The sequence below is a fragment of the Heliangelus exortis genome, chromosome 12 (genome assembly GCF_036169615.1).
Source record: "Heliangelus exortis chromosome 12, bHelExo1.hap1, whole genome shotgun sequence".
Taxonomy (NCBI): domain Eukaryota; kingdom Metazoa; phylum Chordata; class Aves; order Apodiformes; family Trochilidae; genus Heliangelus; species Heliangelus exortis.
In genome coordinates, this window is record NC_092433.1 from 13,743,464 (window position 1) to 13,769,523 (window position 26,060).

The 26,060-nt window shown below is 39.9% G+C and overlaps 1 protein-coding gene across 1 annotated transcript in view; it reads left to right on the top strand.

Moving 5' to 3' along the window:
• PTPRG (protein tyrosine phosphatase receptor type G) overlaps positions 1-26,060 on the top strand; it is a 385,824-nt gene that overhangs the window by 186,173 nt on the left and 173,591 nt on the right. The window contains exons 3-4 of the mRNA XM_071756171.1: positions 18,937-19,116; positions 24,114-24,262. Of these exons, the coding sequence (XP_071612272.1) occupies positions 18,937-19,116; positions 24,114-24,262 (329 nt within the window). The remainder of the gene's footprint in view (positions 1-18,936; positions 19,117-24,113; positions 24,263-26,060) is intronic.

Genomic DNA, 26,060 nt, shown 5'->3' on the forward strand with positions numbered 1-26,060 from the left:
GAAAACAAGGAACCTGGGTTGTAGGAGCCTTTCAGGGTCCTGGTTAACATCTGGAGTTGCACATGGAAGGAAATTGCAAGCCCACAGAGGCTCTGGAGAACAGATGGAGCATGTTTCCCGTATTTAAAGGGGTATCATTATTTTGAAATGCGGTCAAATTAAATAAAAACTGGTCTGAAAGTCTTTTTTTGTTTCTAACCTTGGATGCCAGTCTTTGTTTTATAACTGTGATTTATGAGAGAATGAGGTGATACTTATATCACCAAATTTGGTTGTACTTCATCTTGGTGCTGCTTATCCCAGGCAGATACTGATGAAAGAAATTTTCCTTTTATTTTATTTTTTTTTTTTTTTTTAACATTGGTGAAGTTAGGAGCTGTTCTGGACAGGGATGGGATAGAGTTATGCTTTATGTCTGTGAAGGGACCTTGCAGCTTCTGATGAAGAGTCCAGCACACCTGAAAGGGATTGAGCCCATAGTGCTCACCCAAACCTCTGCAAGTCTGCAAGGGAAGGCAAACCTGTGCCTGCCCTGTTGAGTGCAGCCCACTGCCTGCACCAAAGCACTGAGTTATTCACTGCTTGAAAACAGGGTGCACCATGTGAATCTGTCCCTGTTAGCATGGGTATGATGGGCTCCTTTTCTTCATCCTGAACTTTGGTGCAACTGCTCCATGGCAGCATTGCAGGGTGAAGCCTGATTTGCTCCGTGCTTGCATGCAGGTTTGTGTATGAATTGGGAAGCTGCCTTTTAAGTGACCCTGTAAAGAATTACTGAGTGCTTGTAGGGGTTGATGATGTTGCAGTCACTGGTACCCTCTATACTGTCACCACAATATCCTACAAGATCAGCTCTCTAGCTGAGCTGTGTCAGATGAGCAGCCCCAAGAGCAGAGACTCTGCTTTTCTGCAAACTTTTTTACGTATAAAAAAAAGAAAACTCAGGACATTCAGCTTTCAGGACTCGTGTGTTACAATGGAATTAAAATATTGTCATACAGATTAGAATGGAGAAACACACAGCCTGATCTCTAATGCCTTCTCTTTATTGTGCACACTGAATAATAATTATTTTGTGGAGATGGTGCATGGTAAATATTAATTAACAAAACAGACAAACAGTGAGACCACAGTGGATGATTAACTATAGATGTATCAAAGTCTTTTTTCAGAATAAACTACAATTATATTCCTTGCAGTAATCAATACTTCATTTTTCCTTTCACATAAGTTATACAGTTGTCATGTTCAGGATCTGGCTAAATTTTGGTTTAATATCTAAGTGGTATATTTGTTCTATGCACAACAAACACATAATCTCTAAATATATATCTTTTTTGGTATAGTAATTACTGCTTCTCCGCCAATTATAAGAGCAATTAAACACCAACTAATGAGCAGATTTCTACATTATAGTTATTTTGCTTTATCTTAATAGCACTTATCTCATTAAATAGCTTTCTTCCATTGGAAAATAAATGTCTAAATTCATTATACATTTTATAGTTACTGGTCAGAAGAGCTTATCCTTTTATCTTTTAAGGAACTTTTAGTTTCTTTCTTTTCTCAGGTGCATCTGTTTCTGTTTATATTTTTTTACTCAGCTGGTTTCTCCAGCCAGCTGAGAATATCAACCTGATTCACCTGCAGGCCCAGGGCTTTCATCTGAAACAATGGCACTTAACTCTGGGTGAAGCAGAGATTCTGCTCTGAGAGCAGATGTTTGTAAACTGTAAATTTTATTCTTTGCCTTTTTATCTAAAAAAATTTAGAAAGCAGAGAGGTGGCTTTTTAGGAAGTAGTGCTTTTGGCAGCTATTTATTTATTTATTTATTTATTTATTTTTTCCCCAGCATGCCACTTTCTAATAATTTAAATCACTGTATTTTCAAACATCTGAAGCAGCAGCTGACAAGTTAGCAAGGAGCCCTGTATTGTGTGGTTCAGTGGGGAGCCGCTTGGAATGGAAATGGCCCAAAGGGGTAGAGCAGCACTGCCAGGTCTGGTAGTTTTATTGTTAGTCTCACAGTATTTGGTGTTTTTCTTAAAGCTGCAGCTGCAGGAGTCTTCTAATGAGAGGAAAATTCATCAGCTTCCATGTAAAAATGCAGCAGTGGTTATGGGAGAGGAAAGCCTGGCCCAAGGATTTCTTTCTGACTGAGGGGAAAAAAAAAATGCGCCATAGGAAAATACACCCAGAGCACTCTGGTCATATTTTTGTAATCAAATATCATAATTATTTAGAGACTAAAGTACTTGGTGGGACTGGGGAATACTGTAAACTGAGAGGCAAGCTCTCCAAAGAGGCCCCTTCCTCTTCCTGAGGCAGCACCGTCTGCAGCCCCTGTGCAAGAGCATGGTGGCTCTGCTTGCCTTGTGGGTTTTGGGTAAAAAGCCTCTGCACAGGGAGTTTTAACACAGGATGCTTTTTCTTTTTCTTTTTTCTTTTTTTTTTAAATTTTTTTGTTTAAGCAAACACACCTACTAAAATAGATGGATAAAAGTAATCATAAAGCTATATAGAACCATATTGCCACAGTTGTCATCAATGTTAAATCAAGGTATAGATACGAAAGAAATTACAGTAAATCCTGTGGTTATTTAATTTGCCTTTTTAAAATGCTCGACAGTTAAGAACTGAATTTGGAGAAATTTTATTAAACAAACTCTGACTGTGGTATGTTTGCTTTAGAACCTTGTTTAGCAAAGCACTTAAGTAAATGCATAATGTGAAGCCCATGAATAATATTTTATCTGTGCAATGAATAGAGTGCATAAGTGAGTGTTCAGTGTCCAAGATATGAGGAGCCCTTGAACTGGAACTATTCACACAATTAAAGTTAAACATTTGCTGAAAAGACATTGGATTATTCAGCTATTTAAAGTAAAGCATGTGCTTAAGTATTTTGCTGAATCAGAGCCTATAAAAAGAAATGTTCACAAAAACATGTGTATGCTGAAAATGGAAACTAATCCACAGCTAACTGATAGTGTGTCACAAACACAAGGAAACTAAAGCTGGGTACAAGATGGTTATTGGCCAAGTTAGTGCTCTGCATCTCACAGCAAAGCTCTGGACTGCGAGCTTGGCTCTGGAGTGTTTGTGCTGGCTGCCCTGGGTGAGTGGGACTGGAGTCTCTTTTAGAGTGATAAATTCACTGCTTAGTTTGCAAGTCATCATACCAGGAGCATTATACTACATAATGTGCATACTATAAAATGCAAGGCTTCTCTAAACCACTTAATCAAGGCATAAACTGGGGCCATGGGGTAAACTCTAGAGGCTGAGTGTGAGTAAAGAAGATCAATAAGATGTGTCTCAGTAACTATAAATTAATAAATTTCTATTACTGATTTACTAGCTTCTCTGTATTAGTGGAGTTATAAGTGGTTATATCCAGAATTTACTTCAGAGTAAGCCCTGCTTGCTTTTTTGCTGCTGTGAACAGCTGACAAGATCAGTGAGACAAGAATGTTTATTATGTGGGTAAAAGTCACCCAGCATCAGTCATTGACAAAATTGGTGCAGCCACTGTCACAAAATCTTACTCTTTGCATGAGCTTCTGTTCTTCACTCTGGTTTGTGTTTCTGAGAGTAGGCACAACCAAAGGAGAAATAGAAGTGCTACATGTGCTTCTAAGATACTAATTTTAAAAATGCCTACGAAAGATCCAAATAAATCCAGTTTTACCACAAATCTCCACCTCTTTTCTCACTAGATGGTATGAAACATATAGGTGTCATCCTGAAGCTAATAGCAGTCTGTGATTTGGGCACCTCTGGGGAGCGTGTGTATTAGCCCAGCTCTTAGTATGGATGATTCTGGTTTCTTTTGTTATTTCCTCTGGCATTTGATTCTCCTTGGTATTTGTCAATAAACTCCAGTGTGCTGGAATACTGCCAGGATCAGTTGCTCAAAAGTAATGGGACAGACCAAAACAAATCAAGGAAGATTGAAAAAGTAGAGTAATTTTAAGGTTCTTGTTTGCCTTCTGGCTCCTGGACCTTTCTTGTTTTGTTTTCAAATTTACCTCTGAAGCCACAGGGCATTTAAACTTTCTAGTTTAAAATCTGGACATAATTCATTCTTATGAGGCCAAGACTGCAGTCTTTCAAGTCCAACAACTACAGCTTTAAATTACCAAAGATATGCTCTATAATCAGGAAGGTTGCGCTTAGTTACTTATTTTGGTCCATGTTCCCCCAAAACTGCTGCTGCAATTACCTTATAATATTAATAATATTCTAATTCATTCCTATAGATTTGTATTGGCAAGAAATTCCAGTCATGGATTGAAATATAGTTTATATTTTAATCTGAACAAACCAAGAACAGAATGTCAGTCAGCTCCTCAAAAAGCCCTTGGCTTGAGAATAAGGTAATAGATAATGCAGGAATACAGACAAGTGCAAAGGGGCAGAACTGCTTACCATATAGACAGTGATCTCACCTCCATGGTGACCTTAACTGACATCCAGATTTCTTTAGGTGAAATTATTAAGGTTTGACCTAAAAAAAAAAGAATTTCTGTGAATATTTGCAAGTGATACTTAGTCTGTATCTGTTCATCTGTTTTCTCCCTCCATAGCCTTTTGGCTACTTCAAGTCCATTGGCAAGTTCCATCAGAGCCAAAAGAAATAAGGCTTCAGGAGGATGTGTATAATCTAGGAAGGGCAGGATTCTTTTACTCGTCTTTCATCCAAGGAACATCAGCTAAGATAGTAGAGGGGTCTGCTTAGATCTGTTTAAGTATTTTCACTGAATTTCTGGCCTGGTTGACTTCCTCAATGGATGATAGATCTGGGCACTGTTTAACCTTCTCCCAGAGGGAAAGTTGTCCAGCCCTAACTGCATTTGCTAATCAGGACTTTGCAAGTGTCTGTGTAAGGCCCTCAAAGAACATTCATCTCTGTGAAGAGAAAATGCCATCTCCTGAAGACCTCTTAGACCTCCTAGAATCTGCTACTGGGAGGCAAAGCCAGAAGGGGCTGCAATCCTGATGAGCTGGCACTGGGAGGAAGTTGCAGGTTGGAACTGAGAGAGCAATTCAATGAAGAAACAATCTTTGAAAAACAAACAAAAACCCAAACAGTGCCTTCTCAAGTCTTTATTTCTTCAATGCTGAATACCTTTTTGAATGAGGTGAAAACTGTTTTTAAGGCTGTGTAGAGAGGTAACTTTATGAAGTGTAATGACTCATGCTCGTGATGTGGGTATGTGTTATCCCACTGTTTCTTCTGGCATGAAAATCTGTTACATTTTACTGATACCTTAAGCGTGGAAAACCAAACAAAACCCTCCTTTGGAACACAGCAGGTGTCAACAGCCTTTTGGAGATTTAACAAGGTTTTCCTTGATGTAGTGAGCTATGTACAAACCTGAGTAACTCTCATGGATGCTGGTGGCTGCTAAGTGAGATAGTTCATTTTTGGTGAAAACTAGAAATAACAAAACTGATTTCTCTTCCAAGCATTAATATGTCCATCAAGCAAATGGAAATATTTTTAAAGGAAGATCTAGTTTGCAAATGTAGATTACAGGTCTGGAGTAGAGTTAGAGAATCTGTATAAACTATGCAGCCAAGGCAAAGACTGCTCTGTTGGAGGTGGAATATTGGGTTCTGCATAACAGGTGAACTGCAAATGATGGGTATGACAGGAGCTATATTTAAATAAGCCAAGCTGAAAGCCGTGCAAGAACACAGGAAAATGATATACACAAATCACAGTGAATGTATTTCTTTTACATCACAGATGTATTTCTTTTGTCACTAGCAAAAAATTACTGTGATAGAACATGAGGAACTGACTTCTGTGACTGAATAAGCTGAAACAACAGTTTGGGGTAGGGAAAAGTACATACCTTGTAGCACAAGAAGGGGAATGGAACAAGGATCTTATGGACAAAACGAAGCAAAAGAAAAGATTTGTTTTCCAAGACTTCAGAGGATTTTTCCTTTTGTGAAAGGAAGCAAAGTTCACAATTTCCACTACTTTATGTCAGCGCAGTCATGGAACTTCTGAGCAAAAATTTGTCACAAAAGGTCAAAGTTGGCATTAACAATACTGTGAATGGGTCTTTATCCTAGCCAAGTTCCTGCTTTTTTCAAGTATTTTATGTACATTTTGGAGTTTCAGATACTTTTGTTTTAAGGGAAGAACTGGGACTGTGTAGAGCAAGTGACTTTTTATGGGACTCTAGGTAGACAACACGAGCATGGCATGAAGAACATAAGCCTCTTGGTCTCTGGTAGCTGGCAAATTATTAAGGTAATTAAAGTGTTAATATAGAGAGTGTTTAGATCAGAGGAGCACTTTTCAAAGCCTCTGGTGTCTTTGTATTTCCATGGGAAAGTCCTCATGTTATCAATGTCAGTGCCAAGGGCTGTCACTTCAGGGAAAGACCACCTTTCATGTTTCATCTCACCAGTCTGCACTGGTGTCAGCCCAGTAGCTCTGCTCTCTCTCAGCACAGAGTAATTCACCATCCATTTGTACCATAACATTTCACCCCACAGATAGATAAGTACAGAAATAACTTCACTGCAGTTTTACCTCTTGATGTTACTGAGATCATTTGTGTATTTCAGGTCATGTTCATGCGTGGAGTCTGTTGGGTGGAGTGTGTAATAAATTGCGAACTACAGGCTTAAAAGCACTTCATGCTTTAAACTAGCAAATAAACTTTTTTTTTAAAAATTTATTTATTTATTTGATATAACATCTGAAATACGCTGTCCTGTACTTGCAGACACCAGTAATCTGAGTAATGCTGTACTGAAGTGAATCTCCTCTTTGTTTTTTTCCCCCTTTTTTCTTCTACACCATATGGATCTTCTGTCTGTCCTTGTTATGTCAGACTTTTACAAGGGCCACTCAGGTTGATCTCTGTGCTCATCCTTTCAGTGATCATCTTTACTGCTTGCCAGTTTTTCCTGCTGTAGGAACTTCTGCATATTGAGCAGAAGTGATAAAAATTATGCTGTTGAGTTTTTTTCTTGCCACTCAAGCAGCTCCTGCAGGTATGGGCAGTATGGTGTGTGTTGTTAGCATTGTATCAGAAAAACCCACATTTCTCTTAAGCAGTGCTTTATTATGAAGTTCATTTGACTGAAAATATTTTGCATGCTTAACTACCTGGTGGTGAGTTTTTCTATGCCAAGTAAGGTGTCAGGAGCTAGCAGAGCATAGTAAGTTAATTACTTGTGTGCACACAGTGAAGGAAAAGCAAACAGCAAGGCACCAGTGATACGAAGAATGAGACTTAATTTCAGTCACCAGAGATTGTGTTGTTAATGAATCCTCTCAATCAGCAGGGAATTGGTAAAGCAGATAAGACCAGGTATGGCTGTGTACCGATACGAAGATTAGTCCCTCAGCCACAGCATTGTTTTTAGTGAGGGTTTGCTAATATTAAATAGTTTTTCAAAAGCACCTGTGAAACAGAATAACAACCTGAATAATTATGGCTGTCTCAAAAAGACATGGTGATGATGATCTCCTAATGTGCTCTGCAGACACCATATAAATCCAATATCTTACAGATTTCACAGTTAAGTGATACACTCCAGATTCCATTTTATGGTATATGTCACTGTGGGCTGCCCAGCACTGCTGTGACTGAACAGCACAGGGAAGCTGTTCAAATCTGGCTGCTGCCTTCCTTGCATCAGACTGAGAGGGTTGAGGAGGGTTATGTGAAAGCACCTGCCCTGCTCCCAAACATCCTTGGTGGCAGTCTGTGAGGATGCTCCCATCAGAGGAAGTGGGCAGCTGAAGGGACAAATGATCCTCCTAACCTTGTCCTGGGGGAGATTCATCCCAGTGACAAGTTGTGGCCCAAAGCTTTGCAAGCTCTGGTCTGGGGTGATGGTGCCGAAAGTGACGGTTCCTGAACAAAATGCTCATGGGATGCTGGAGGAAGACACATTTATTGCAGCTATTTTTGTGTAACTTCATGTTTGAATGTGTGGAACTGGTAGTGCGAGAGTCAATCTCCTGCAACACTTGCCCTGACTCCAATCTATCACAGCAGTCTCTTTGCTGCCAGCTCCCTGCAGCAGCTGCTTTTCCCCCATAGCAGCTGCTCAGCCCTTTGTGAGCAGGTTACCCACCCCAGGGCAGTGCCAGCGAGAGCAAAGAGCCTCTGCCTGTCCAGACTGACAGAATTTGTGGGGACAGACCACAGCAGGGAAGGGGAGGGCTGGTAGTGCTGCTCTCCCCCAGTCCTAAAGTGCTCCTGCCTCAGACTCGGGCAGCAAGGGTGCAATGGAGTAAAATCCACCTTAGGAATACCTGGTCCTTTTCATGACTGCTCTGTTGGGTTAGGTGGTGGTAGTGTTACTTGGGTTAGTGGTTTTTTTTTGGTGGATTTTTGTTTGTTTGTTTGTTTTAAAACTTTCGTAATTGGAAAACTAAAGCTGGTATTGAATAGTTTAAGCCATTTACTGTAAAATACTGGAAATGGCAGATACAGAATGAAAATGAGAAAAAATGATTGTACATGTTCTGTCTCAGCTACAGAAGCAGTGCTATTTGCTAGAGTACCTCAGGATGGATGCTATGGCTGCTTATTGTCTTCCTGTTTATTCCTACTCCTGATGCTTCTAAATTAATGGTAGAAACATAGACTGAATGTTAATGGAAGTTGAGGCCAGGGTTCATGATGTGTCGTTAAGTAAAAGCTGGCTATCTCCCAGAAACTCTCCCAGGAGCTGTTTTACTGGTGCATATTAGTGAAAGGGGCAGCTGGGTTGAGAAGGCTGCTGTAACAGGGATGCCATTAAGAACTTAGTTGGGCAAAAGTTGATTTTCACCTAAAAAGGAAGTATCATAGGAAAGCCAGCATTTGTCAAAATATAATAAGTGATTTTGGGAACCACAGTGTTATCAGTGGTATAATTAAACAACAAGGTATTGGTGGTGATCTTTTGGTCAGGTTAGGATCAACAAGGGGTACTAGAAAACTGACGGTGATGTATTTCAGCATCAGGTAACTTTATCTTCTTGATTTATTATTTTTTCGAACTCAGAACATGCTGCTCAGAATATTCTGCTCTGAACACTTCGGCTTTCTATAAATGTTAAAGCTGAGGCAAAGCAACAAGTGAAAATCATTTTTGTAGCAGGTTTCTTTTGAGATCATGACTACTTTCACTCCACCGATGCCTTTGTACAGGCTTTATTGATACCAGCCCTCCCTCCCTTTATTCTCTTTCTATATTACTCTGTGCTCTCTGTGGGTGTTTTATTAACCTGCATCCTGCAAAAATTCAATAAAAATATACAATTTTTGCTTCCTTTCCTCCTCCTTTTTTTTTTTTTTTTTCATGCTGGATTTCAGAGAAAGTACTCTGGGGAAGGCTCCTTTGGTTAGTTACAAGGAACAGATGGGAATCAAGAAAAGGTACTTTGTGTTCCCGTACCCACCTAAATTGGAGGTAATTAAGTTACAGTGAGGCATCGTTTACATTAGCAGTTTCTTTGGTGAGATCAAGGCTACTAAGGGTACACACGAAAAGTAGTAGGATTGAAGCCTGTGGTACTTTGAGAAATAGCTGTGTTTTTTGCGAATACAGTTTTGAGAAAAAACTGTGCTTTTCCTAAGTGCATTTGCAGGCAGTCTGGCACTGAGGTCCATAGTGGGACAGTTGAGTCTTGCACGGTTACTCTGCTTTTCATCCCTGTCACTCTCCTCAAGTTTTGAGCTGTCCTTGCAGACGCTTCTCCCCTTATAAAGGAAGGGAGTGAAATGGAGCGTGTTGCTCCTGATGGTAGCAAGGAGACAGAGAAGCAAGATGGGAATTTGAGATTTCCTGACTTAAATGTCATGGCTTATTACTGTCTCTGTCTCTGAGCTGCTGGGCAGGTTCAGCAGCACACGAGCTTTGATGCTTCAGCAGGGTCTCCGTCAAGACAAGATCTCTGATTTAAGGACAAAAACGCCCCTATAAAAGGGCTCCTTAGCCCACCATGCCTGTTCTGGCAGAGTTTCCACTTGCTTCACTCCTCCTGCAGCCTGAGCTCTCTACTACAGTTTCAGCTCAGGAGCCTCTCCCAGGGATGGGTTCTGCAGGGACTGTCACCTGGGGACTGGTGATCAGGTCACAGGCAGAAAGCAGCAAGCTCTCTGCTTGGCCCTCTCCCTTCTGCTTGCTCTGGGTGTTGACAAGGGATATTATAATTTAACATCAAGCTAAAATCAGATCTTCTTCCTTCCTCTTCCTTCAACAAAGTCTTATTGAAGCCCCCAGGCCTCCTTCTGTGTCTAACAATGTTTGGGTGGGATAGGTTCCTGCCCAGTTTCTTTTCTCTTGTTTCCTCTTGTATTTTCTCAGAGGTTTTTTCCTTCTATGCTTTCTCCTTGGGGCAGCCCAGATGGAACCATAGGTGACATCAGTGTTATATGGGCATGTGCTCCTCCTTCATCTGTTTAATTCCATAAAACATCAGTCTCATTCATTTTATTTTGGCTCTTTGGAAGAACTGGCATTTCTTTCCTCCTCTTTCCCATGGGAAGGTTGATCACTTTCCTGGTGTGATAATTGGATTATCCAGCTAGGGGAGATGGCTTTGGAGAAGAGAACATGAAGCAAGGTTGTCATAGAACAAGGAAGGTTAGCCTGGGAGGGCTGCATGGTTTTAAATTTGAGGTGCCTCGTGTTGGGTTGTTTGCAGCTCTGCCTCACCTTGGTTGGTTGTAAGTTGTTTGAGGCAGGAGCTGTTCGCTGCTGTGTACATGGATCCCCTCTTCTGCTGTAGTTGAGTACTACAGCAATATATAGATTTCTGCTGCCAAGGTCCATCGTTTTGCAGCTATTAAGCTGTAAAGGCAAAAAAGGGTAGTGAGAGAGACCCTTCTGCAGAGAAAGTTGCCTCAGACATGACCTGTCCAAGGCACCCGTGCCCTGTGTGAGGCACCCATTACTGAAATGTATGGCTTCCTCCCAGCAATGCAAAGTGCTGTCATTGACCTACTGCATTGATTCATAATACATCTTCATTCAGTAATTTCCATTAGGATTTATACCTTTTAAAATCATATTTAGGAAAAAATCTATTTTTATGTCTGTCCTTACCCTTCATGAAGCTTTACTCGGCTAGTAAGGAATAGAACAAAGTTAATTTACAGTGTCTTCATATAAATTAATCTCCTGTTTTCTCCTTATATTGTAAGTTATCACCTCGTTTATTATATGCAGCTCAGGGTGAGCAGTTTTAAAAAGGCCTTAGACAGTTATGAAATGAATGACATGAGATGTCAGATACATTTATTAAAAATGCAGAAAATTATAAAAGAAGAGGATGTAGATGTATATTGTCTCAGTCACTTGCCACCAGCAGACACCTTCTATACCACAATTTATTGTCCCATTAGTAAGTTCTGCATAATAATTTCATTGATATTCTTGTGTTCTGTGCTAAATATAAATATTTTTGAAATATCAGAGTTACAAAACTTAAAAGCTCATTAATTGTCTATCAAGAGTTTGTTTGAGACACCCCTTAAAAAGCCCCAAGCTATTTTGCCAGCATGACTAAACTTAGTACCACTTAGTACTTTTGTGTGGTGGTAAATTATTCAGCTCACAAATGCTAAAACTTGAAATGTTTATGGAAAAAGCTTGTTTTAGTAATTACACTTCCAGCACTTTATTGTGAGCTTCCTGCAATGTTTGTCTTAAGGTCCTGGTGTTTCCTGATGTTGGATATTTATCATGCATTTGTGTGTCTGATAGGTACAGTAGGAGCTTCATACAAGATTCATGGCAGCTTCATACTTTTTTGAGAAACAAAATTAGGATCCCGAAAGGATGTATAAGTGTGTGTGGGATATATATGTATATGTTTATAAAACTGTGTTTGTGTCTGTAATACAGATGTTCACATATATATACTAAGGAATACAAAGGTATTGAAAACTCCTACAATACAAATGTTGCTAAATATAACTGAAGGTTTAATTAAAGAATCCAGCAAAAAACATAGCATCTGTGGATGTGAAAATTTAAGCAGATCATGTATCTCTCTCCATCTTCAGGTTGAAAAGCTGCAGAATGGTAGGATAGTTTATATTTAAGAGTATGCTTTAGGAGCTTTTCTTTCTTTCTGTGCATCTGCCAGTGAGACAGTATCACTGACAAAATCAGTTTTGAAGATCAGCTTTGCTTTTACAGCCCCATGGCTGGGCATTTCTTTAGGTGTGGTGGCATTAGTGCAGAAGGGCAATCATCTGTGCTTCTGGTGGTGCTGCTAGTAGTTGCTCAAAGGTTATCTAAATCCAAACCCTTTTTGTTCCATCTTCCTGTGTTTGTTTCAACAACTGCCAGTGAAGAAATCCCTTATCAGAGATTGTTCATGGGGAAAAATTCTTTCATCTTATTCCAGTTCTCAAAAAAACTGGGTTTGGCTCTTTATGACTCTCACATGTCTTGCCCACTCTTTTGTGCTCTGAGCTTGCAGGTTGGATGATGCTTAGTCCTGTATGGGACTCAGGAAGCTCTTCAGGATCTTCCTTTTGGTATTCAGTCTGATTTCTCAAGCAGTAATTGGAATTTCCTGCAAGTACGAATGTCTCATGTTAAACAGAGTGATGAGAGAGAATATTAAAATGAAAAGCCCTTTTCCCTTAGGGCAGGAAATCCTAAAATCTTTGTTCAAAACCACACTGTGAACTCTGATTGTGGTATGCCATCACTTCAGAGCAAGACAGTATAATTTCAGAAACTTTCCCCCTATTGTAATAATGCAATGACTTGATTGCTTTCTCTGCAATGGGAAGGCCCCTGAAAGATGTCAGTGATTTATTATTTTTTTTTTATTGAGATCTTCAGGGAGTTTATACCTTTACCTCTGCGGACTTATGGTAAATAACTCAGCAAGAAATATGTCACTCAGACCATTCCTTTCAGCCTTGTATCTAAATCCACTCTTCAGGCTTCATCCTATGGTGTTTACATTTCTTCTTCCTAGGAGGGAACAGGAGGTGAGAGAGTGAAGGGAGGCTGATATCTCAACTAGTCTGGATCTGCAATATGTGCCTTGCCTCCCATCATAACTCGTGACATAAGCATCTTCCCAGGTGCCTTCCTGGACTTACTGATGTAGTTGCTTTTAATTGGCAAAAAGTGATAGTGAAATCTTGGTTTATAGCATCAAGTGACAGTTTCACAATTTTTTTTTCTGTCTCAGATAATAGAAACTCCAGATTGAGATTTGTAATGGATCTTAAGAGGGATTCAGTCCCACAGTGAATTTCACTGATATTTGTTTTAAATTATTTTTCTTTCTGCTTAGAAATGTAGTCTGCTGTTGAAGTTCATTGGTTTGTAGATGAGCAAAGACACCAGTGTGAAAAAAGGTACTGGTTTTGTCTACTGGTGGTGACATTTCTCTTCAGTGTTTCTTGAGATTTGGCTTATGGTGGAACAGTTCAAGTATGACAGCAACTGAGAGGCAGAGATTCACATCTTTGCTCTTGCTCAGCTAAATGCTGAGATGGTTGGGCAGGTCATAACTGCCAGTAAGTGCAAAGGAAAGCTACCTATTTATCCAGAGCCTGTAAAACTCACAGAGGTTCTTACCTACTGTGGTGCTTTAAGTTAGGCAACCAATTTAATGCTGTGCAAGAAGAGGTTGGGAGGTTTTTGTGTGAAGAGATGTTTTTTCATTCCATCCACTCTTAAAAACTTGCTGGAATGTGCCATAAAAGCCTGGAATTTTCCCTTTTATACCCACTTGCACTGAATGGTACAAGACAAACATCTAAAATAGCAAGACACTTAGAAATTCTGTGTCAGAAGCTGTCCCCATTGACTTTCAGGTGAGATTCCTGTGAAAATGTTAAAACAAGCAAAATTTAAGAGATTGTCTTGATATTTCTACCTTTCCCAACTTGTAAATAAATAATCAAAATCCCTTCTTAAGTTACTGATATCTGTTAAACTGTATCTGGATCTTGTGTAAAGGCTTGTGTGTGCTACCCACCACTCTGTATCAGAGTAGCTGATCTATTAATTCAAAAATTATTTTAAGTCAAGAAAATACCAGTCATTTAAAAAAAGATACTTCCTAAAAAAAAACTTGTGGAAGAAAAACAAATATGCTTGCTTTTTTTTTGAAGTGTACATTTTTATGCAAGCTTTAATTAGATTTTGACAGAATACATTATTTTAACAGTTTTTCATTAATGAAGACTCTTCATTGTTCAGGTTGTACAGTAAAAAGAAAAAATCATAATCCTGGATTCCATTTAAAGAGCAGACTGTGTATTTAAACACTGCCAAAGTTGTTGCAGTCATTAACAGCAAGATTTTGCATGAGAAAAATGCAGAAACTGTATAGGAAGCATCAAATCATTTCAGCCCAGGATGGGTGCTAACATCCCTGGTGTTGCTGGGGTTCCTCATGCCAGCTTTGCTTTCACATCTTGGAAACCAGCAGCCCTTTTCTCTCTGATTTTAGGGAAGGTGATGTCACATCTCCCTCTGATTTTAGGGGAGGTGAGGTAACATCTCCCTTTTACTGCAATCCAAGAGGAGCTTGCAGGGCTCCAGCCCCAGGAGATGGATGATGTGGGACAGGGTTCAGAGGAGCTGGAGCTCCTGTGCACCAACCCTGGCTGGGGGATAGAAGCAGCTCCGTGTACTGGGTTCTGGGCAAGAAAACATTAATTCCCAAGGCCAAATTCCCCTTCCTCACGGCTCTCCTTGGAGAAAGGGAGTGGTGAAGCTGACTGATGCTTAGGTTGCCCCACGATCTCAGTGGAAATGCGTATTATTTATTAACACAGTTAAGGGCTTTAACTTGCTTGGGTTTTTGAAAACTGAATTATTTGTCAGCCTTTAAAAGGCCAATTCAAATTCATTCCAAATTTTATTTGATTAAAGCCATGAAGCTTACTGTTAGAGAAATCAAATACAAATAGCTGCAAGTTACTCTGTTTCAGATGGGTGAATGTCACACATAGAATGAAGGGTTGTTTTTTTTTTTTCTTACTGGGTTTAAGTGAAACAGAGTCTTTATTTAGTGTCATGTTTTTATTTAAAAGCATTTATTTAAAGTTCTAAAAAACAAAGAATTCAATAAAGCAAGACAGGTGCAACTGCAAATGATTAATGATATAATTCTCAGTACTTTATAAAGTGTCTAACGCTGAAGAGATTTATACAGTGCAGAATGGCAATTGTGCTTTGATGGAAGGAATAGGTAATCAATACCTGCAAGCTTAGAAAAAGTGTTCTATTTCCTCCTCTAATGATATAGGGTTTTTTGCAAGGCAAGACTGTCTGGAGCATGAGACACTTGGAAGAAGAATTAATTTGAAATCTGTAGTGGAAGATCAGTTTCAATTAAAACTTCACTTGAATGTCCATGAAAAAAAGCAGGCAGTTAGGCTTAAACCATCTGATGGATACCCGTGAATAAATGAATCCCACTGTGCTATTCTTGGTTATATATTACAAGTTGTTGAGCTTATTTTTTCTAGTGTGGGGGATATAATTTATTTACTTTGGTCTTAAATTAAAAAAATTTATTCTTATCCCCTTGCTTCACTTTGCCTTTTTACACAAATTGTTAAAGCTGGGATGGTCCCAATCCTGTGCTTCTGGCAATGGAGATGTTGAGGTCATGGCCTCTATTTCTGTCTAGAGTTGCTGCCATAAGAGTGTAGGTCACATCGCATGTAATAATTTACATATCAAAAACTTCTGAAAGAAATTAATGGAAAACCTAACCGTTTATAAAATCCTGTGCTGATTTTAACTAGCAGGTCTTGAACCTCAAAATAGGAGCTTACCCTTATGACTGTAATTTGGCGTTTCAGGACTTGGAGTCACAGGACCAGCACTCAGTTTGAGTATTGAATTGCTGAACGAGTTTCATTGGATTGGATTTTTCTTAAATAATTCAGCAGCAATACAGAAGCATTTTATGCATGAAAACTAATACTGTCACATCAAGAGAGCAGATACTGCTAGGTTGTGGGGTTTTTTTGGTAAATGATAGAATTAGAAACAAGTGAAGTCAACGTATTTATAGACAGAGCTGTATTGCTTTTACATTAATCCAAATAAGTTAAATTATTTCTTTTAAATGACCTAATGTTTTTTAAAAATTGTGCAAGGCTTTTAAATGTCCGTGAAAAACTTCATTTTAGTGAGAGCCAGTTCAGAAACTCAAGTGATGTGATGTTTTAATTTAACATGGTGATTTGTTTGTTTATTTATCCTTATGGCTTATTTTACTCATTTTGACAAGAGAGTTTGCACTGCAAGTTGGTTGAGAGCTTGCTATACTTTTTTATATTAAAAAAAAATGTCTTTGTAACAAGAGGCATGGAAGAAGCCCTACATTTCCTCTTAAAATAAATCCACCTACTCAGAAAAAAAAATCTCCCCATTGACTTGAAGGGTCACCAAAATACTTAAAAAAGAAAAACTTGAGTGCACAGTCCCTTTTGAATGCACAGCTGAAACTGTTGTGATAGCCTCTGTGAGCAGAGTGCTTTTGAAAAGCTCACCCCATGTTTATAACAAAGCCAAAAAAATGTGAGCTGGCAGGTTTGATGATTATGTGTAGTACTAAACATTGCAAATTCCAAAATTTCATGAAGTAAATACAAGGTTATATGAAAAGTAATTCTGAATTGCCAATTAATTCACTGCAAACCAAATACAAGAACATCCTGAATCAGGAAAAATGTGTTTGAGCAGAACATATTCGGTTTTCTCCATGTAGGGTTTTAATTATTCTGTTCTCCTTGGCTGTGGAATGTTGTGAAATTAACTGGAATTGGCTTGTGCTGACAAAACAAGTTGAGCCATCAGATAAACGAAACTGATTTTTAACCTGGCCAGATGATGTAAATTATTTTTCAGGGATGTTGCAGTTTGGCTTAATTGTAGTTGAAAGTAAACCCTTTCTTGTTGTTTTGGTTTCCATAAGCATTTGTGTGTGATGAGGATAGCATAAAATCTTACTATTGATTAAGTGTCCTGCATTACGGGATGATAGTAAGAATGCATTATGCAGTGAGGCATAAAACCCAGGGACCAAAAATCCTGACCTTCCCAACTGCTGGCTTTGGATGGAAATAATTGAATTTACATGTGCTCCTCAGATTTAAGGGAAATAAATGCAAACTGGTGCCTCCTTCACTGCTGTCTGCCTGTTGAACAGACATAGGAGGTACCACAGAGGTGTGGGGCTACATCAGGGGCTTCAGGAGGGCAGAGTGAACTCTGTTTCTAACTTGGTTTTGGGAGATTAGCTTCGTCAAATTGCATCAGGCCATCAATTTCCCTGTCTTTATGTGATAATAATGGTGCTGTTTGCACTCAGAGGAAGGTAGTCTCATAGTCTCTGTTAATCTAATTTAAGAGTTGGGGAGGAAAATAGTAAGAAAAAATCTGAAATTCACTGGAGATCCTCAAGCGTGTTCTGACAAGGGTTCCTGGTGTTGTATTGAATCTAGAGCTGATGTGTGGTGGCCATGATGAGGCCTTTGCCTGAAACATTTTATTTTTATGTATTCTTTTTCTTGACTGTTTGTGCTGAATGAACCTCAAAGAATGGGCAGAGTGAGTTAGGGCTGTGGCAGGCAAACTGTGGCAGATTTAATGGTGGTTTGCAATACTAACTCTCACAGCTCCCCTGTCACACCATGAGACACTGCTGCTTTCCTTCTCCCAGCAGCAGTGATGCTGCAATCCTATCCCAAAATTTGGTTGAACAGTTTGGTGGTTGAAAGTCATTACTACACAAAAAAATAATCTGGAGCTGGCAAAAGCTCCAGAAGAAGAGCAGGATGCACTCCTCCTGTGCCTTGTGAGTTGGGTGAGCAGCTGTGGTAACAGCAGTACCTTAAACTACTGAAAAACACTTGTGAGTGTTGTGGTGAGTCCTCAAGGACCCTGCCATAAACCTGACATGCTGGGGACAAAGGCTGCTGGTGTCATTTCTCTTTGTTCTTCACTTACTGGCTTTGCACAGTGAGACTCACAAATTACAGCAGCTCATACTGCTGTCCAGAACTCTGCCCTGTAATTTTTTTCAAACTGAAACGGAGAGTAAAGAGGAGGGGAGGTGACAGGGTTTGGCTCAGTGTCTGCTTTTGGCTGGCTCTTGTGTAACACAGCTGGCTCTGATGTGCCCAGGTACATTTGCATTTACAAGACTCTGCCCATCAGTCCTTGAACTTTCTCATTTACTGCAAGTATTTGACTCATCTTGTTTTGAGAGAGTCATGTACATCAGGTGAGAACAGACTGTGCAAATAAGGAGAACAGAAAATGTGTAAGAGCAGCAGAAAATTACAGTATTTTCCTGACAGGGCATTGACCATTGATCCAGACTCATTTACTTTTTTCCCTTTCTTGTTTTCTACAAATTTACATTTTTCTTTTCATCTTTTCGGGCCTCAAAGCCTCCAAAAGAAATGAGATCATTAATAAATATCATATTATCTAAGCAGAGTATTGCACAAACATGAGTTAATGGGTAGCTGTTACCTTATTTGTCTCCTGTGAAAAGGTAATTTTTTGGGGAAAGTTCCAGTAACACCATGCTAATTCATAACATAAGCATTAGGGGAACTTGGGAATAGCAGATAGTTTTCTGGAATCGTTATATATATATATATACACACACACACACACACACACACACACACACACACATATATATATATATATATATATATATATAAAGGGGCCATTGTTCATAACTGCTAGAGGCAAAGTTGAAGTACTGCTCAAAGCTAATGGATTTCAATCTCCTCATGAGTTTACAAGTCTTAACCTCTTTCAAATGCTGGAAGTGTAACTGTGGCAGAGTTACCTGGGGAGCTTAAGTGCTTCATCCTCTGACTTTAAGAGTTATCCACAACTGCTGAGCCACTGGAATGTTAATGGGCATTGGTATTTTTTAACAGGCACCTATGGTCCCGAGCACTGGGTTACTTCCAGTGAGAAGTGTGGAGGGTCTCACCAGTCTCCCATAGACATCATAGACCACCAGGCACGTGTTGGAGATGAGTATCAAGAACTGCAGCTTGATGGATTTGACACTGAATCTTCAAACAAGACTTGGATGAAAAACACAGGAAAAACGGGTATGTTCTTTTCTGTTTCTCTCCATAGCCTGCCTGCAGTTAATTAAAAATTAAAGCAGTGTTCCACCTTCTTCCTTTTTCATTGTTCTGTTATTTGGGGTTTGCTTTTTTGGTTATTTTGTTTGGTTTTTTAATAATTTTTCAGCGGTAGCCACCTATCTCTGCCTCTCTATTCTGCAAAGCCAGTTCTGCAGATTGATTTTAAGGGTTTTTGAAAGGGATTTTTTTTTTTTTTTAGGTACTCAGTATGAAATAATTCTCTTGGTAGTCAGTTGTTCCTCAGAATAAAAAGCTGCATGAGTGTTTCAAAGTGTAACCTTGAGTTATCAGCTTTGGGAGTAACATCTAATCCAAAAGAATGCTGAGATGCAAGGCTCAGATTTGTAGGAAAGGGGAAATCTTAGAAATTGGAAGGTGTTAGAGAAGAAAGAGCAATGACTGCTCAGAGTAGAGGGGGCTTATTAATGTGGTTTTTATATGATTATAGCACTGTGTTCTTCATTGAACTGAATCCTCTTCTGCTCTGCCTGTTCTGGCTTTTAGAGAAAAAAACAGTCAGAGTACTGCTTATTTTTACCAAAACAGTTCACCAAAAGGTCAAGGTGGATTTATATGCAAAACTGCATGCATTTGATTACTCTTTAATTCTAAAAATGTAAAAAGCAGAAATTAAAAGGCCACCTTCTTCATTTGACAAGGTCAAACATTTTTAGGGAATTAGATTAAACCACTAATTAATTAAATTTTATTTATTCGAAGTGTATTTTTGTCTTTATTAGCATTCAACATGCATCTCCACAGTGCTTTATGTAAGTGGCCCTAGTCAGAGGGTCTGCTAGTGAAACCCCAGGCATGAACCTGCCCCAGGGTTTGGGAGGCAGCTGTGCACACAGCGTGGCCTCAGATACACCCACCAGGGCCAGGGGACTTAGAATCTGAGCCACAACCTCGGGTCCAGCAAGCACTTCAGATCCAGTTCCAGCTATTCAGGATCTTAGCAGGAATTCGGAGTTATTGCCCCCTGCATGAGATGGAGGGATAGGCTGTGATCCTGTTTTCTTTCACTGCAAAGCAAATCCAGCTGAAATAAACCACCACCAAGCATAGCCTGGGTTTTTTGATGCATTACTGACGGGTTTTTTCCAGCTTCACCAAGAAATGCTCCTGTTTGATTTGAAATCCTGATTTTGTTGCCCTTTGTAGTAACTTGAGGTTCAGGCAAGGCTGATTGCTATGGAAATTCGGTCCTTAATTAATCTATTCATGTTATGCACCCTGCCCTTGTGGTCACAGAGAGGTGTTTGTAGTAACCAGCAATAAATGTAATTAGAAACACCACAAAAAAGTGATGGTACATTTTTTTCTAAGAAAGATGCTAATGAGATATACTGTATGTGTAATAGGAACATATTGCTGCACATAGAATAGGGAACCATGTTGAACTGAAACGTGCCAGCAAATTTTCCAGTTTCCAAGCAGTTGGCAAAGAAAGCTGTATCTTCAGTCTCCTCTGCTGGGTGATTTTAGCACTGCTGCTATATTTGATTTCCTCACCCATTGGGGTATGGATTTTTCGTGACAAGTTATTGCTTCACAGGGCAACAGTAGCTGTCACTTTTCTTGGTAACTTACAGCCTTTCACTGGTAACGTGAAGACTCCTTTTGCCTTGCTGTCATCCCTGATTTCTTCTGCAGATCTCTAAACTCCTCCCTTATTTCATCATGTCCCATTCCTGCTCTTGGTTTTCTGACCTTTTGAAGAAACTTGCCTGGAATTAATTTTTAAGGTGGTAAGTGGTAGAGCAGCAAACCAAGTAGGGTGTTTTGGCTTGTGGGCAGGTTGTGCCATAAATTGTGATGCGTTTTGGCAGCAGAGTCTTATAGCAGATGGCCACATGAGACCTTCATATTGCAGACTGACAGAGACAGTAAACTAAATATCTGTTTAGCAATAGTGATGGATGTAGAGGACATTTCTCAGCAATTAATGACTGGTTAAAAGAGACAGGGGTCCAAGGGAAAGCCAAAGACCCTTAACCTTGATGCTCATTAATGGGCAGGAAATGTGTTGCTTGGGTTATTGTTATTGTTATTAGACCTAGTAATTTTTTCTAGGATGGAACAATTAAGTTATTTTTGTGCTCTGAAATGTTAAAAGGTAAAGAGGTTATTGCTGTTTGGATTTGTTGTGCTCTTTCTTGTTTCCCACGCCCCATATCAGGTAAAGGGCAGACAACATACAGAAAATAGTGTTTCATTCAGAAAATGGAAATGGATTAATTAAGTCTCTGTCTCTACTAGAAATGCTTTTGTGCGTGATTACACTGGCAAAGGCACTAATGTGGGTTTGATTTCATCTGGTTCCCAAGTGGGAAAGATCACTTGGAAAGTATAAGCACATTTCATAGTTATATTTGTTTATAGTTGTTTTCATTTCTGCCACGTTATAATTAAGTGCTACCTGGTGTCAGCTGGGCCTGAGGCTGATAAGGCTTCTTCAAGGCTGACCTGGCCCCTGGGAAGAGCACCCACAGGAGCAGTACCTTCCCCAGCATTACACAAACATTGCTGCTTTACCCCTTTTTAGGTCACTGAGAACTTCTAAAAGCTCCTTCATTTTAAAGAAACCTACTAAAATTTCTGCCAGAGGTGTGTGGGTTTGTGAAGCACTTTTCCTACATGATGTGCTTTGCTCTGGCTGATCCTGACCATCAGATCTGATCTGCTAAGGCTGGGCAAGAGCTCCTGTGTATCCAGGATTATTTCTGCTCTCAAGCAGGTGACAGGCACACAGTTCCAGCCCTGGTTCTGCAAAGGGCATCACACAGTCCTCATCCTGACCACTGTGCACCACCTCCTTTGTTATTTTTTTTTAATTTCAGTTATATAGTATTTTAAATGAGTGGGCTTTGGGGATTGATTCCTTGCTGTGCACTCTACAGAAAACAACAGACAAAAGCAGTGGCTCCTGAAGCCCAGTTATTGATCTGGGTATTCCAGTCCTGAACACTAGAAATCACATGGAGGGGAAGGAAGCCCTCAAAGCATTGGCAGTAAGGGGATGGTGCTGAGGTAAGAAGGTGATGGGAACACGTGTTGTACAGCTCAGCAGTGTAAGAAATACTGTAAAATGAACAATTAGATGAACATTTCAGATTGTACATCCTCCTAATTATCCTTTTAATTATTCATCTAAAACAAGTAAAATGACCCCTGACAGAGCCATAAATGATTTAGGAACTATAAAATATTTATTAGATGCAACTGAATCCCCACAGAGGTTTTAACAGATGCACATGAATCTACTTTCCTCTATTCTTCATCTCCTACAATTTTATCTATGGATTTATAACCGATTGAGCGAGATTTTCAGTGTTTAAAATACTACCGAGCTCATTGAGAATTTTTTAAGAGAGGAAGAGAGCAGTGGTGCTTTCAGTCACTTATGTTTCACTTCTGCTGTAATGAGACAGTGGCCACCAGTAGTACCCTGGCTGGCACAGCCAGTACCTGCACTACCAATCTTGTACAAACACCTTGATGCAAAGGGAGTGCTGGAAGAACCAGAAAACATGGAAGAAGGTGGCCCTGTGATATCACAGGCACAATTCAGAAATATCTGACTGTCTCATGCAATTCAATATTTAGATAATTTTAACAAAGACATCTGAATTGCATGACTGTACCTGAGGTGAGGCTGCTGTAGCCATTGGTCTGTACTGGTAGGAGGGCAACCCTGGTGCAGCAGAAAGCCTGGTCTGCAGCAAAGCCTGCTACTGATTCACCAACAGAGGACTAACTCTTATTTCCCAACTTTTTTTTTTCCAGCAATGAATAAAATCCTCCTTCTTGCATAATAAAATTGGTTTTATATTAATGTTCCCATTGCGATGACACAGTTGGCTTGAGAACACAGAGAAATCCTTGTGGGTCATGTTATTCCCTTTAAAAGAAAAAAGAAAAATGGAAAAAAAGACCCCACAACAAATAAAAAACTTTAATTACAGCATTCTGGGCACCAGCAAGCTGTGGTCTGCAATGGCTTTAACAAAAAAACCAAAGCAAAACAAAAAAAAAGCTAATTTTAGTTCTGTTTTTAAACAAAAGTTTTGTAAGGGATGAGAAGAAAGGATTCTGTAAAGAGTAATTTTTAGGAACCACACATATTAAAAATGGGAGATGCAAAGGCAGGTGATCTTGTAGTGAGAGCAGCAGACAAGAATTTTTGAAAAGCTGGACCATATACTTGCCCTGTAACATGTGCCAAGTTCCACCATACAGTTTTGCCCCTTGTTTGAACATACAGCTTTTATTGTTACACAAAATACAAAGACTTTTAGAAATGAAAATAAAATACAAACAAGATCCTTCCAACCCTTATTGAATCACATAATGTCAGAGTTACTGTAAGAAAAGCCAAGTTCTTAAGAAGGACTTCTCATGAATGCATCTCAGAAAAGTTATTGTCACTCTCCCCATTTTACAGAAAGGAGAAGTAGGGAGTTTAAGGAAAGTACATGCCATGTCCAGAAGCAGAGGTGGGACAGGGCACAAGGATGTCCCCCTAGACAAAACAGAGAAAATCCAGCAAGCATTAGATCCATTCTATTCTTAACTTGTAATCTATAGATCTTCCGTGGTTTGCAAGGCCAAGGAACGTGGTCAGCCATTAGTCCCTAGAACCATATTAAACAGGTCTTGATGGAGTTTGCCACTTAAATTTTAATCAAAGTCCATTGAGAAGGGCAAAAAGTCCTTGAGAGCTGGAATTGTGGTTTTCTGTAGTCTGTGTAACTTCATAATTACTTCCATAATTAGCCAGCTCAGTAGACTGAGTTTTTGGTGTTTTTTTTTTTTAACCAATCCCTGTAAAGAGTAAAGTGATGATCCAACATTTTGCTTGCATTAGAAGTAGTCTTCTGTTATAATGAGAAAAAATAAAAGTGCTTCAGAAAAACTCTGTTGAGAGCATCTTTCTCCTTGTTCTGTGTGTGCAGTTGCTATCCTGCTGAAGGACGATTACTTTGTCAGTGGTGCCGGGTTGCCGGGCAGATTCAAGGCAGAGAAAGTGGAGTTCCACTGGGGTCAAAGCAATGGAACAGCTGGTTCTGAGCACAGCATCAATGGCAAGAGGTTCCCGGTCGAGGTGAGTGGAAAGGCATGCACTTCTGTTCTCCAAAAAATATAAAATCAGAATGTACTGCTGTAGTTTGAGATGACTGTGAAATAGGGCAATGTTTCTTTCAGTGAACATATCACTTTCAAGGCCCTTCCAGCCCTCTGTCATCTCTTTCCTCCTTTTGCAATGTCAGCTCCGAGCCCTGCTCTGCTACCACTGCAGAGCACGTTGCTCTCACATCCCAGGGGTTAAATTGCAAGCAGCCACTTTTCTGGTTTCTCCCATAAGATTTTCATGTGTGGGAGGCTCTTGCAAATATCCGCAAAGTGACCTCGTTGTCCTCCAAATCTTTTCTTTCCCACGACACTTACAAATGAGCAGCAGTGGCTTGGGAGCTGCTGTGCCCAGACTGCTGCCTTCCATCCGTGTTGCTTCCTGGGACCTGCACAGCCCCTCTCTCTCTACCTGGACTCAGCTGCAGTCCCTTTGCCTTCTACTGACAGGACCTGTACCCAGATGTGTGCAAGCAGCCATGCCTTTGCTCTGCCTGTGCAGGAGCCAGCTGGACCAGGGCCAGAACCAGCCTGACAGCTCTGGCAGCAGAGCACTGGGACCAGGCACATCACTCTGCCAAGGTGGCTGTGTTCAGAGCACAGGGATGGGGGACCACCTGCAGCTGACCCCAGGGATGTGCCTTTAGATGGCAGGGAGAGTCCCAGTGCTGTGGGCTACTATGGAGCCTGGTGCTGTTGAGGTCTTGGCTTGTGCCGGATAGTCCTGGGTAGCTCTGTCATCAGTGCAGTGTTTTCTGTGTCAAGAGGGTTGGTAGTTTTCACTTGATATTCAAGGTTTCTGCATGGCAAGATAAAACAGATGTTACCTGGCATCCCCCTTGCCTGTCAGAAAGCAGATAAGCACTTTCAGAGCATGGCATGTGGACGTGAGCAGGCTGTGGGGAGCTTTCCCAGAAAGCTCATGTGTGAGCAGAAATGGTTGTCTTGTGAACTGGGTCTTGTGGGAACTTGACTCATCCCCCAGCTTGACATAATTTTTTACATCTGACTTTAGCCAAATTATTTTCAGAAGGTGGGAAGGGGCTTTCAAAGCACAAAGGGAGGCTGTAATAGTGTCTGTTGCATGACCAAACCCTCCCATTTTAACCTCCCCACTCTGACTGCTCCATCACATGAGAATTGGAAGGCATTTATTATCTCTCAGTTCTGAATCTGTCTATTGGATGTTCTGTGAGGCAGAAAAGTTTATATTCCTAGTTTTCAGCAAGCTTTTCCAGTATCTTCTGACTCAATGTAGCTGAGATTTCTTAAAGCAATGTGTTCTTCTCAACACATTGAGCAAAGGCCCAAACATGCTGCCCTGCCTGTCTAACTTGGTGATGTTGATATTTGTAACTTTATTTTTGGTTGGCAGAAGGACTGCTCTGGAAGTTTTCATAGCCAGTCAACTCCTCTTCTGAAATTTCAAGGAGTAGAGATGGTAAAGAAGCCTGGACTGCCTTATTTGTGTCAGAAATAGTCTTTTCACTTCACAAATCCTTTCTTATGATGCCAAGGCTATTTGATGCTCGCTTGATGGATGGAAGCTTTTTGTACTTTGGGGAAGAAGCAGATTCCTAAGAAATAATCCTTTGGTTTAAATATTAATTTTCTTTTCACTTGGTTGGAAAACTAATTTTTTTCTACATTCAAATTGGGAAAAAAAAAAAAAAGGAGATTGCCTTTCAGAATTTAGGTCACTTGTTTATGAATACTGTACAAAGTAAATTGCTGTATCCAATAGATTCAGTGTGAATCATAGTACTGAAAAT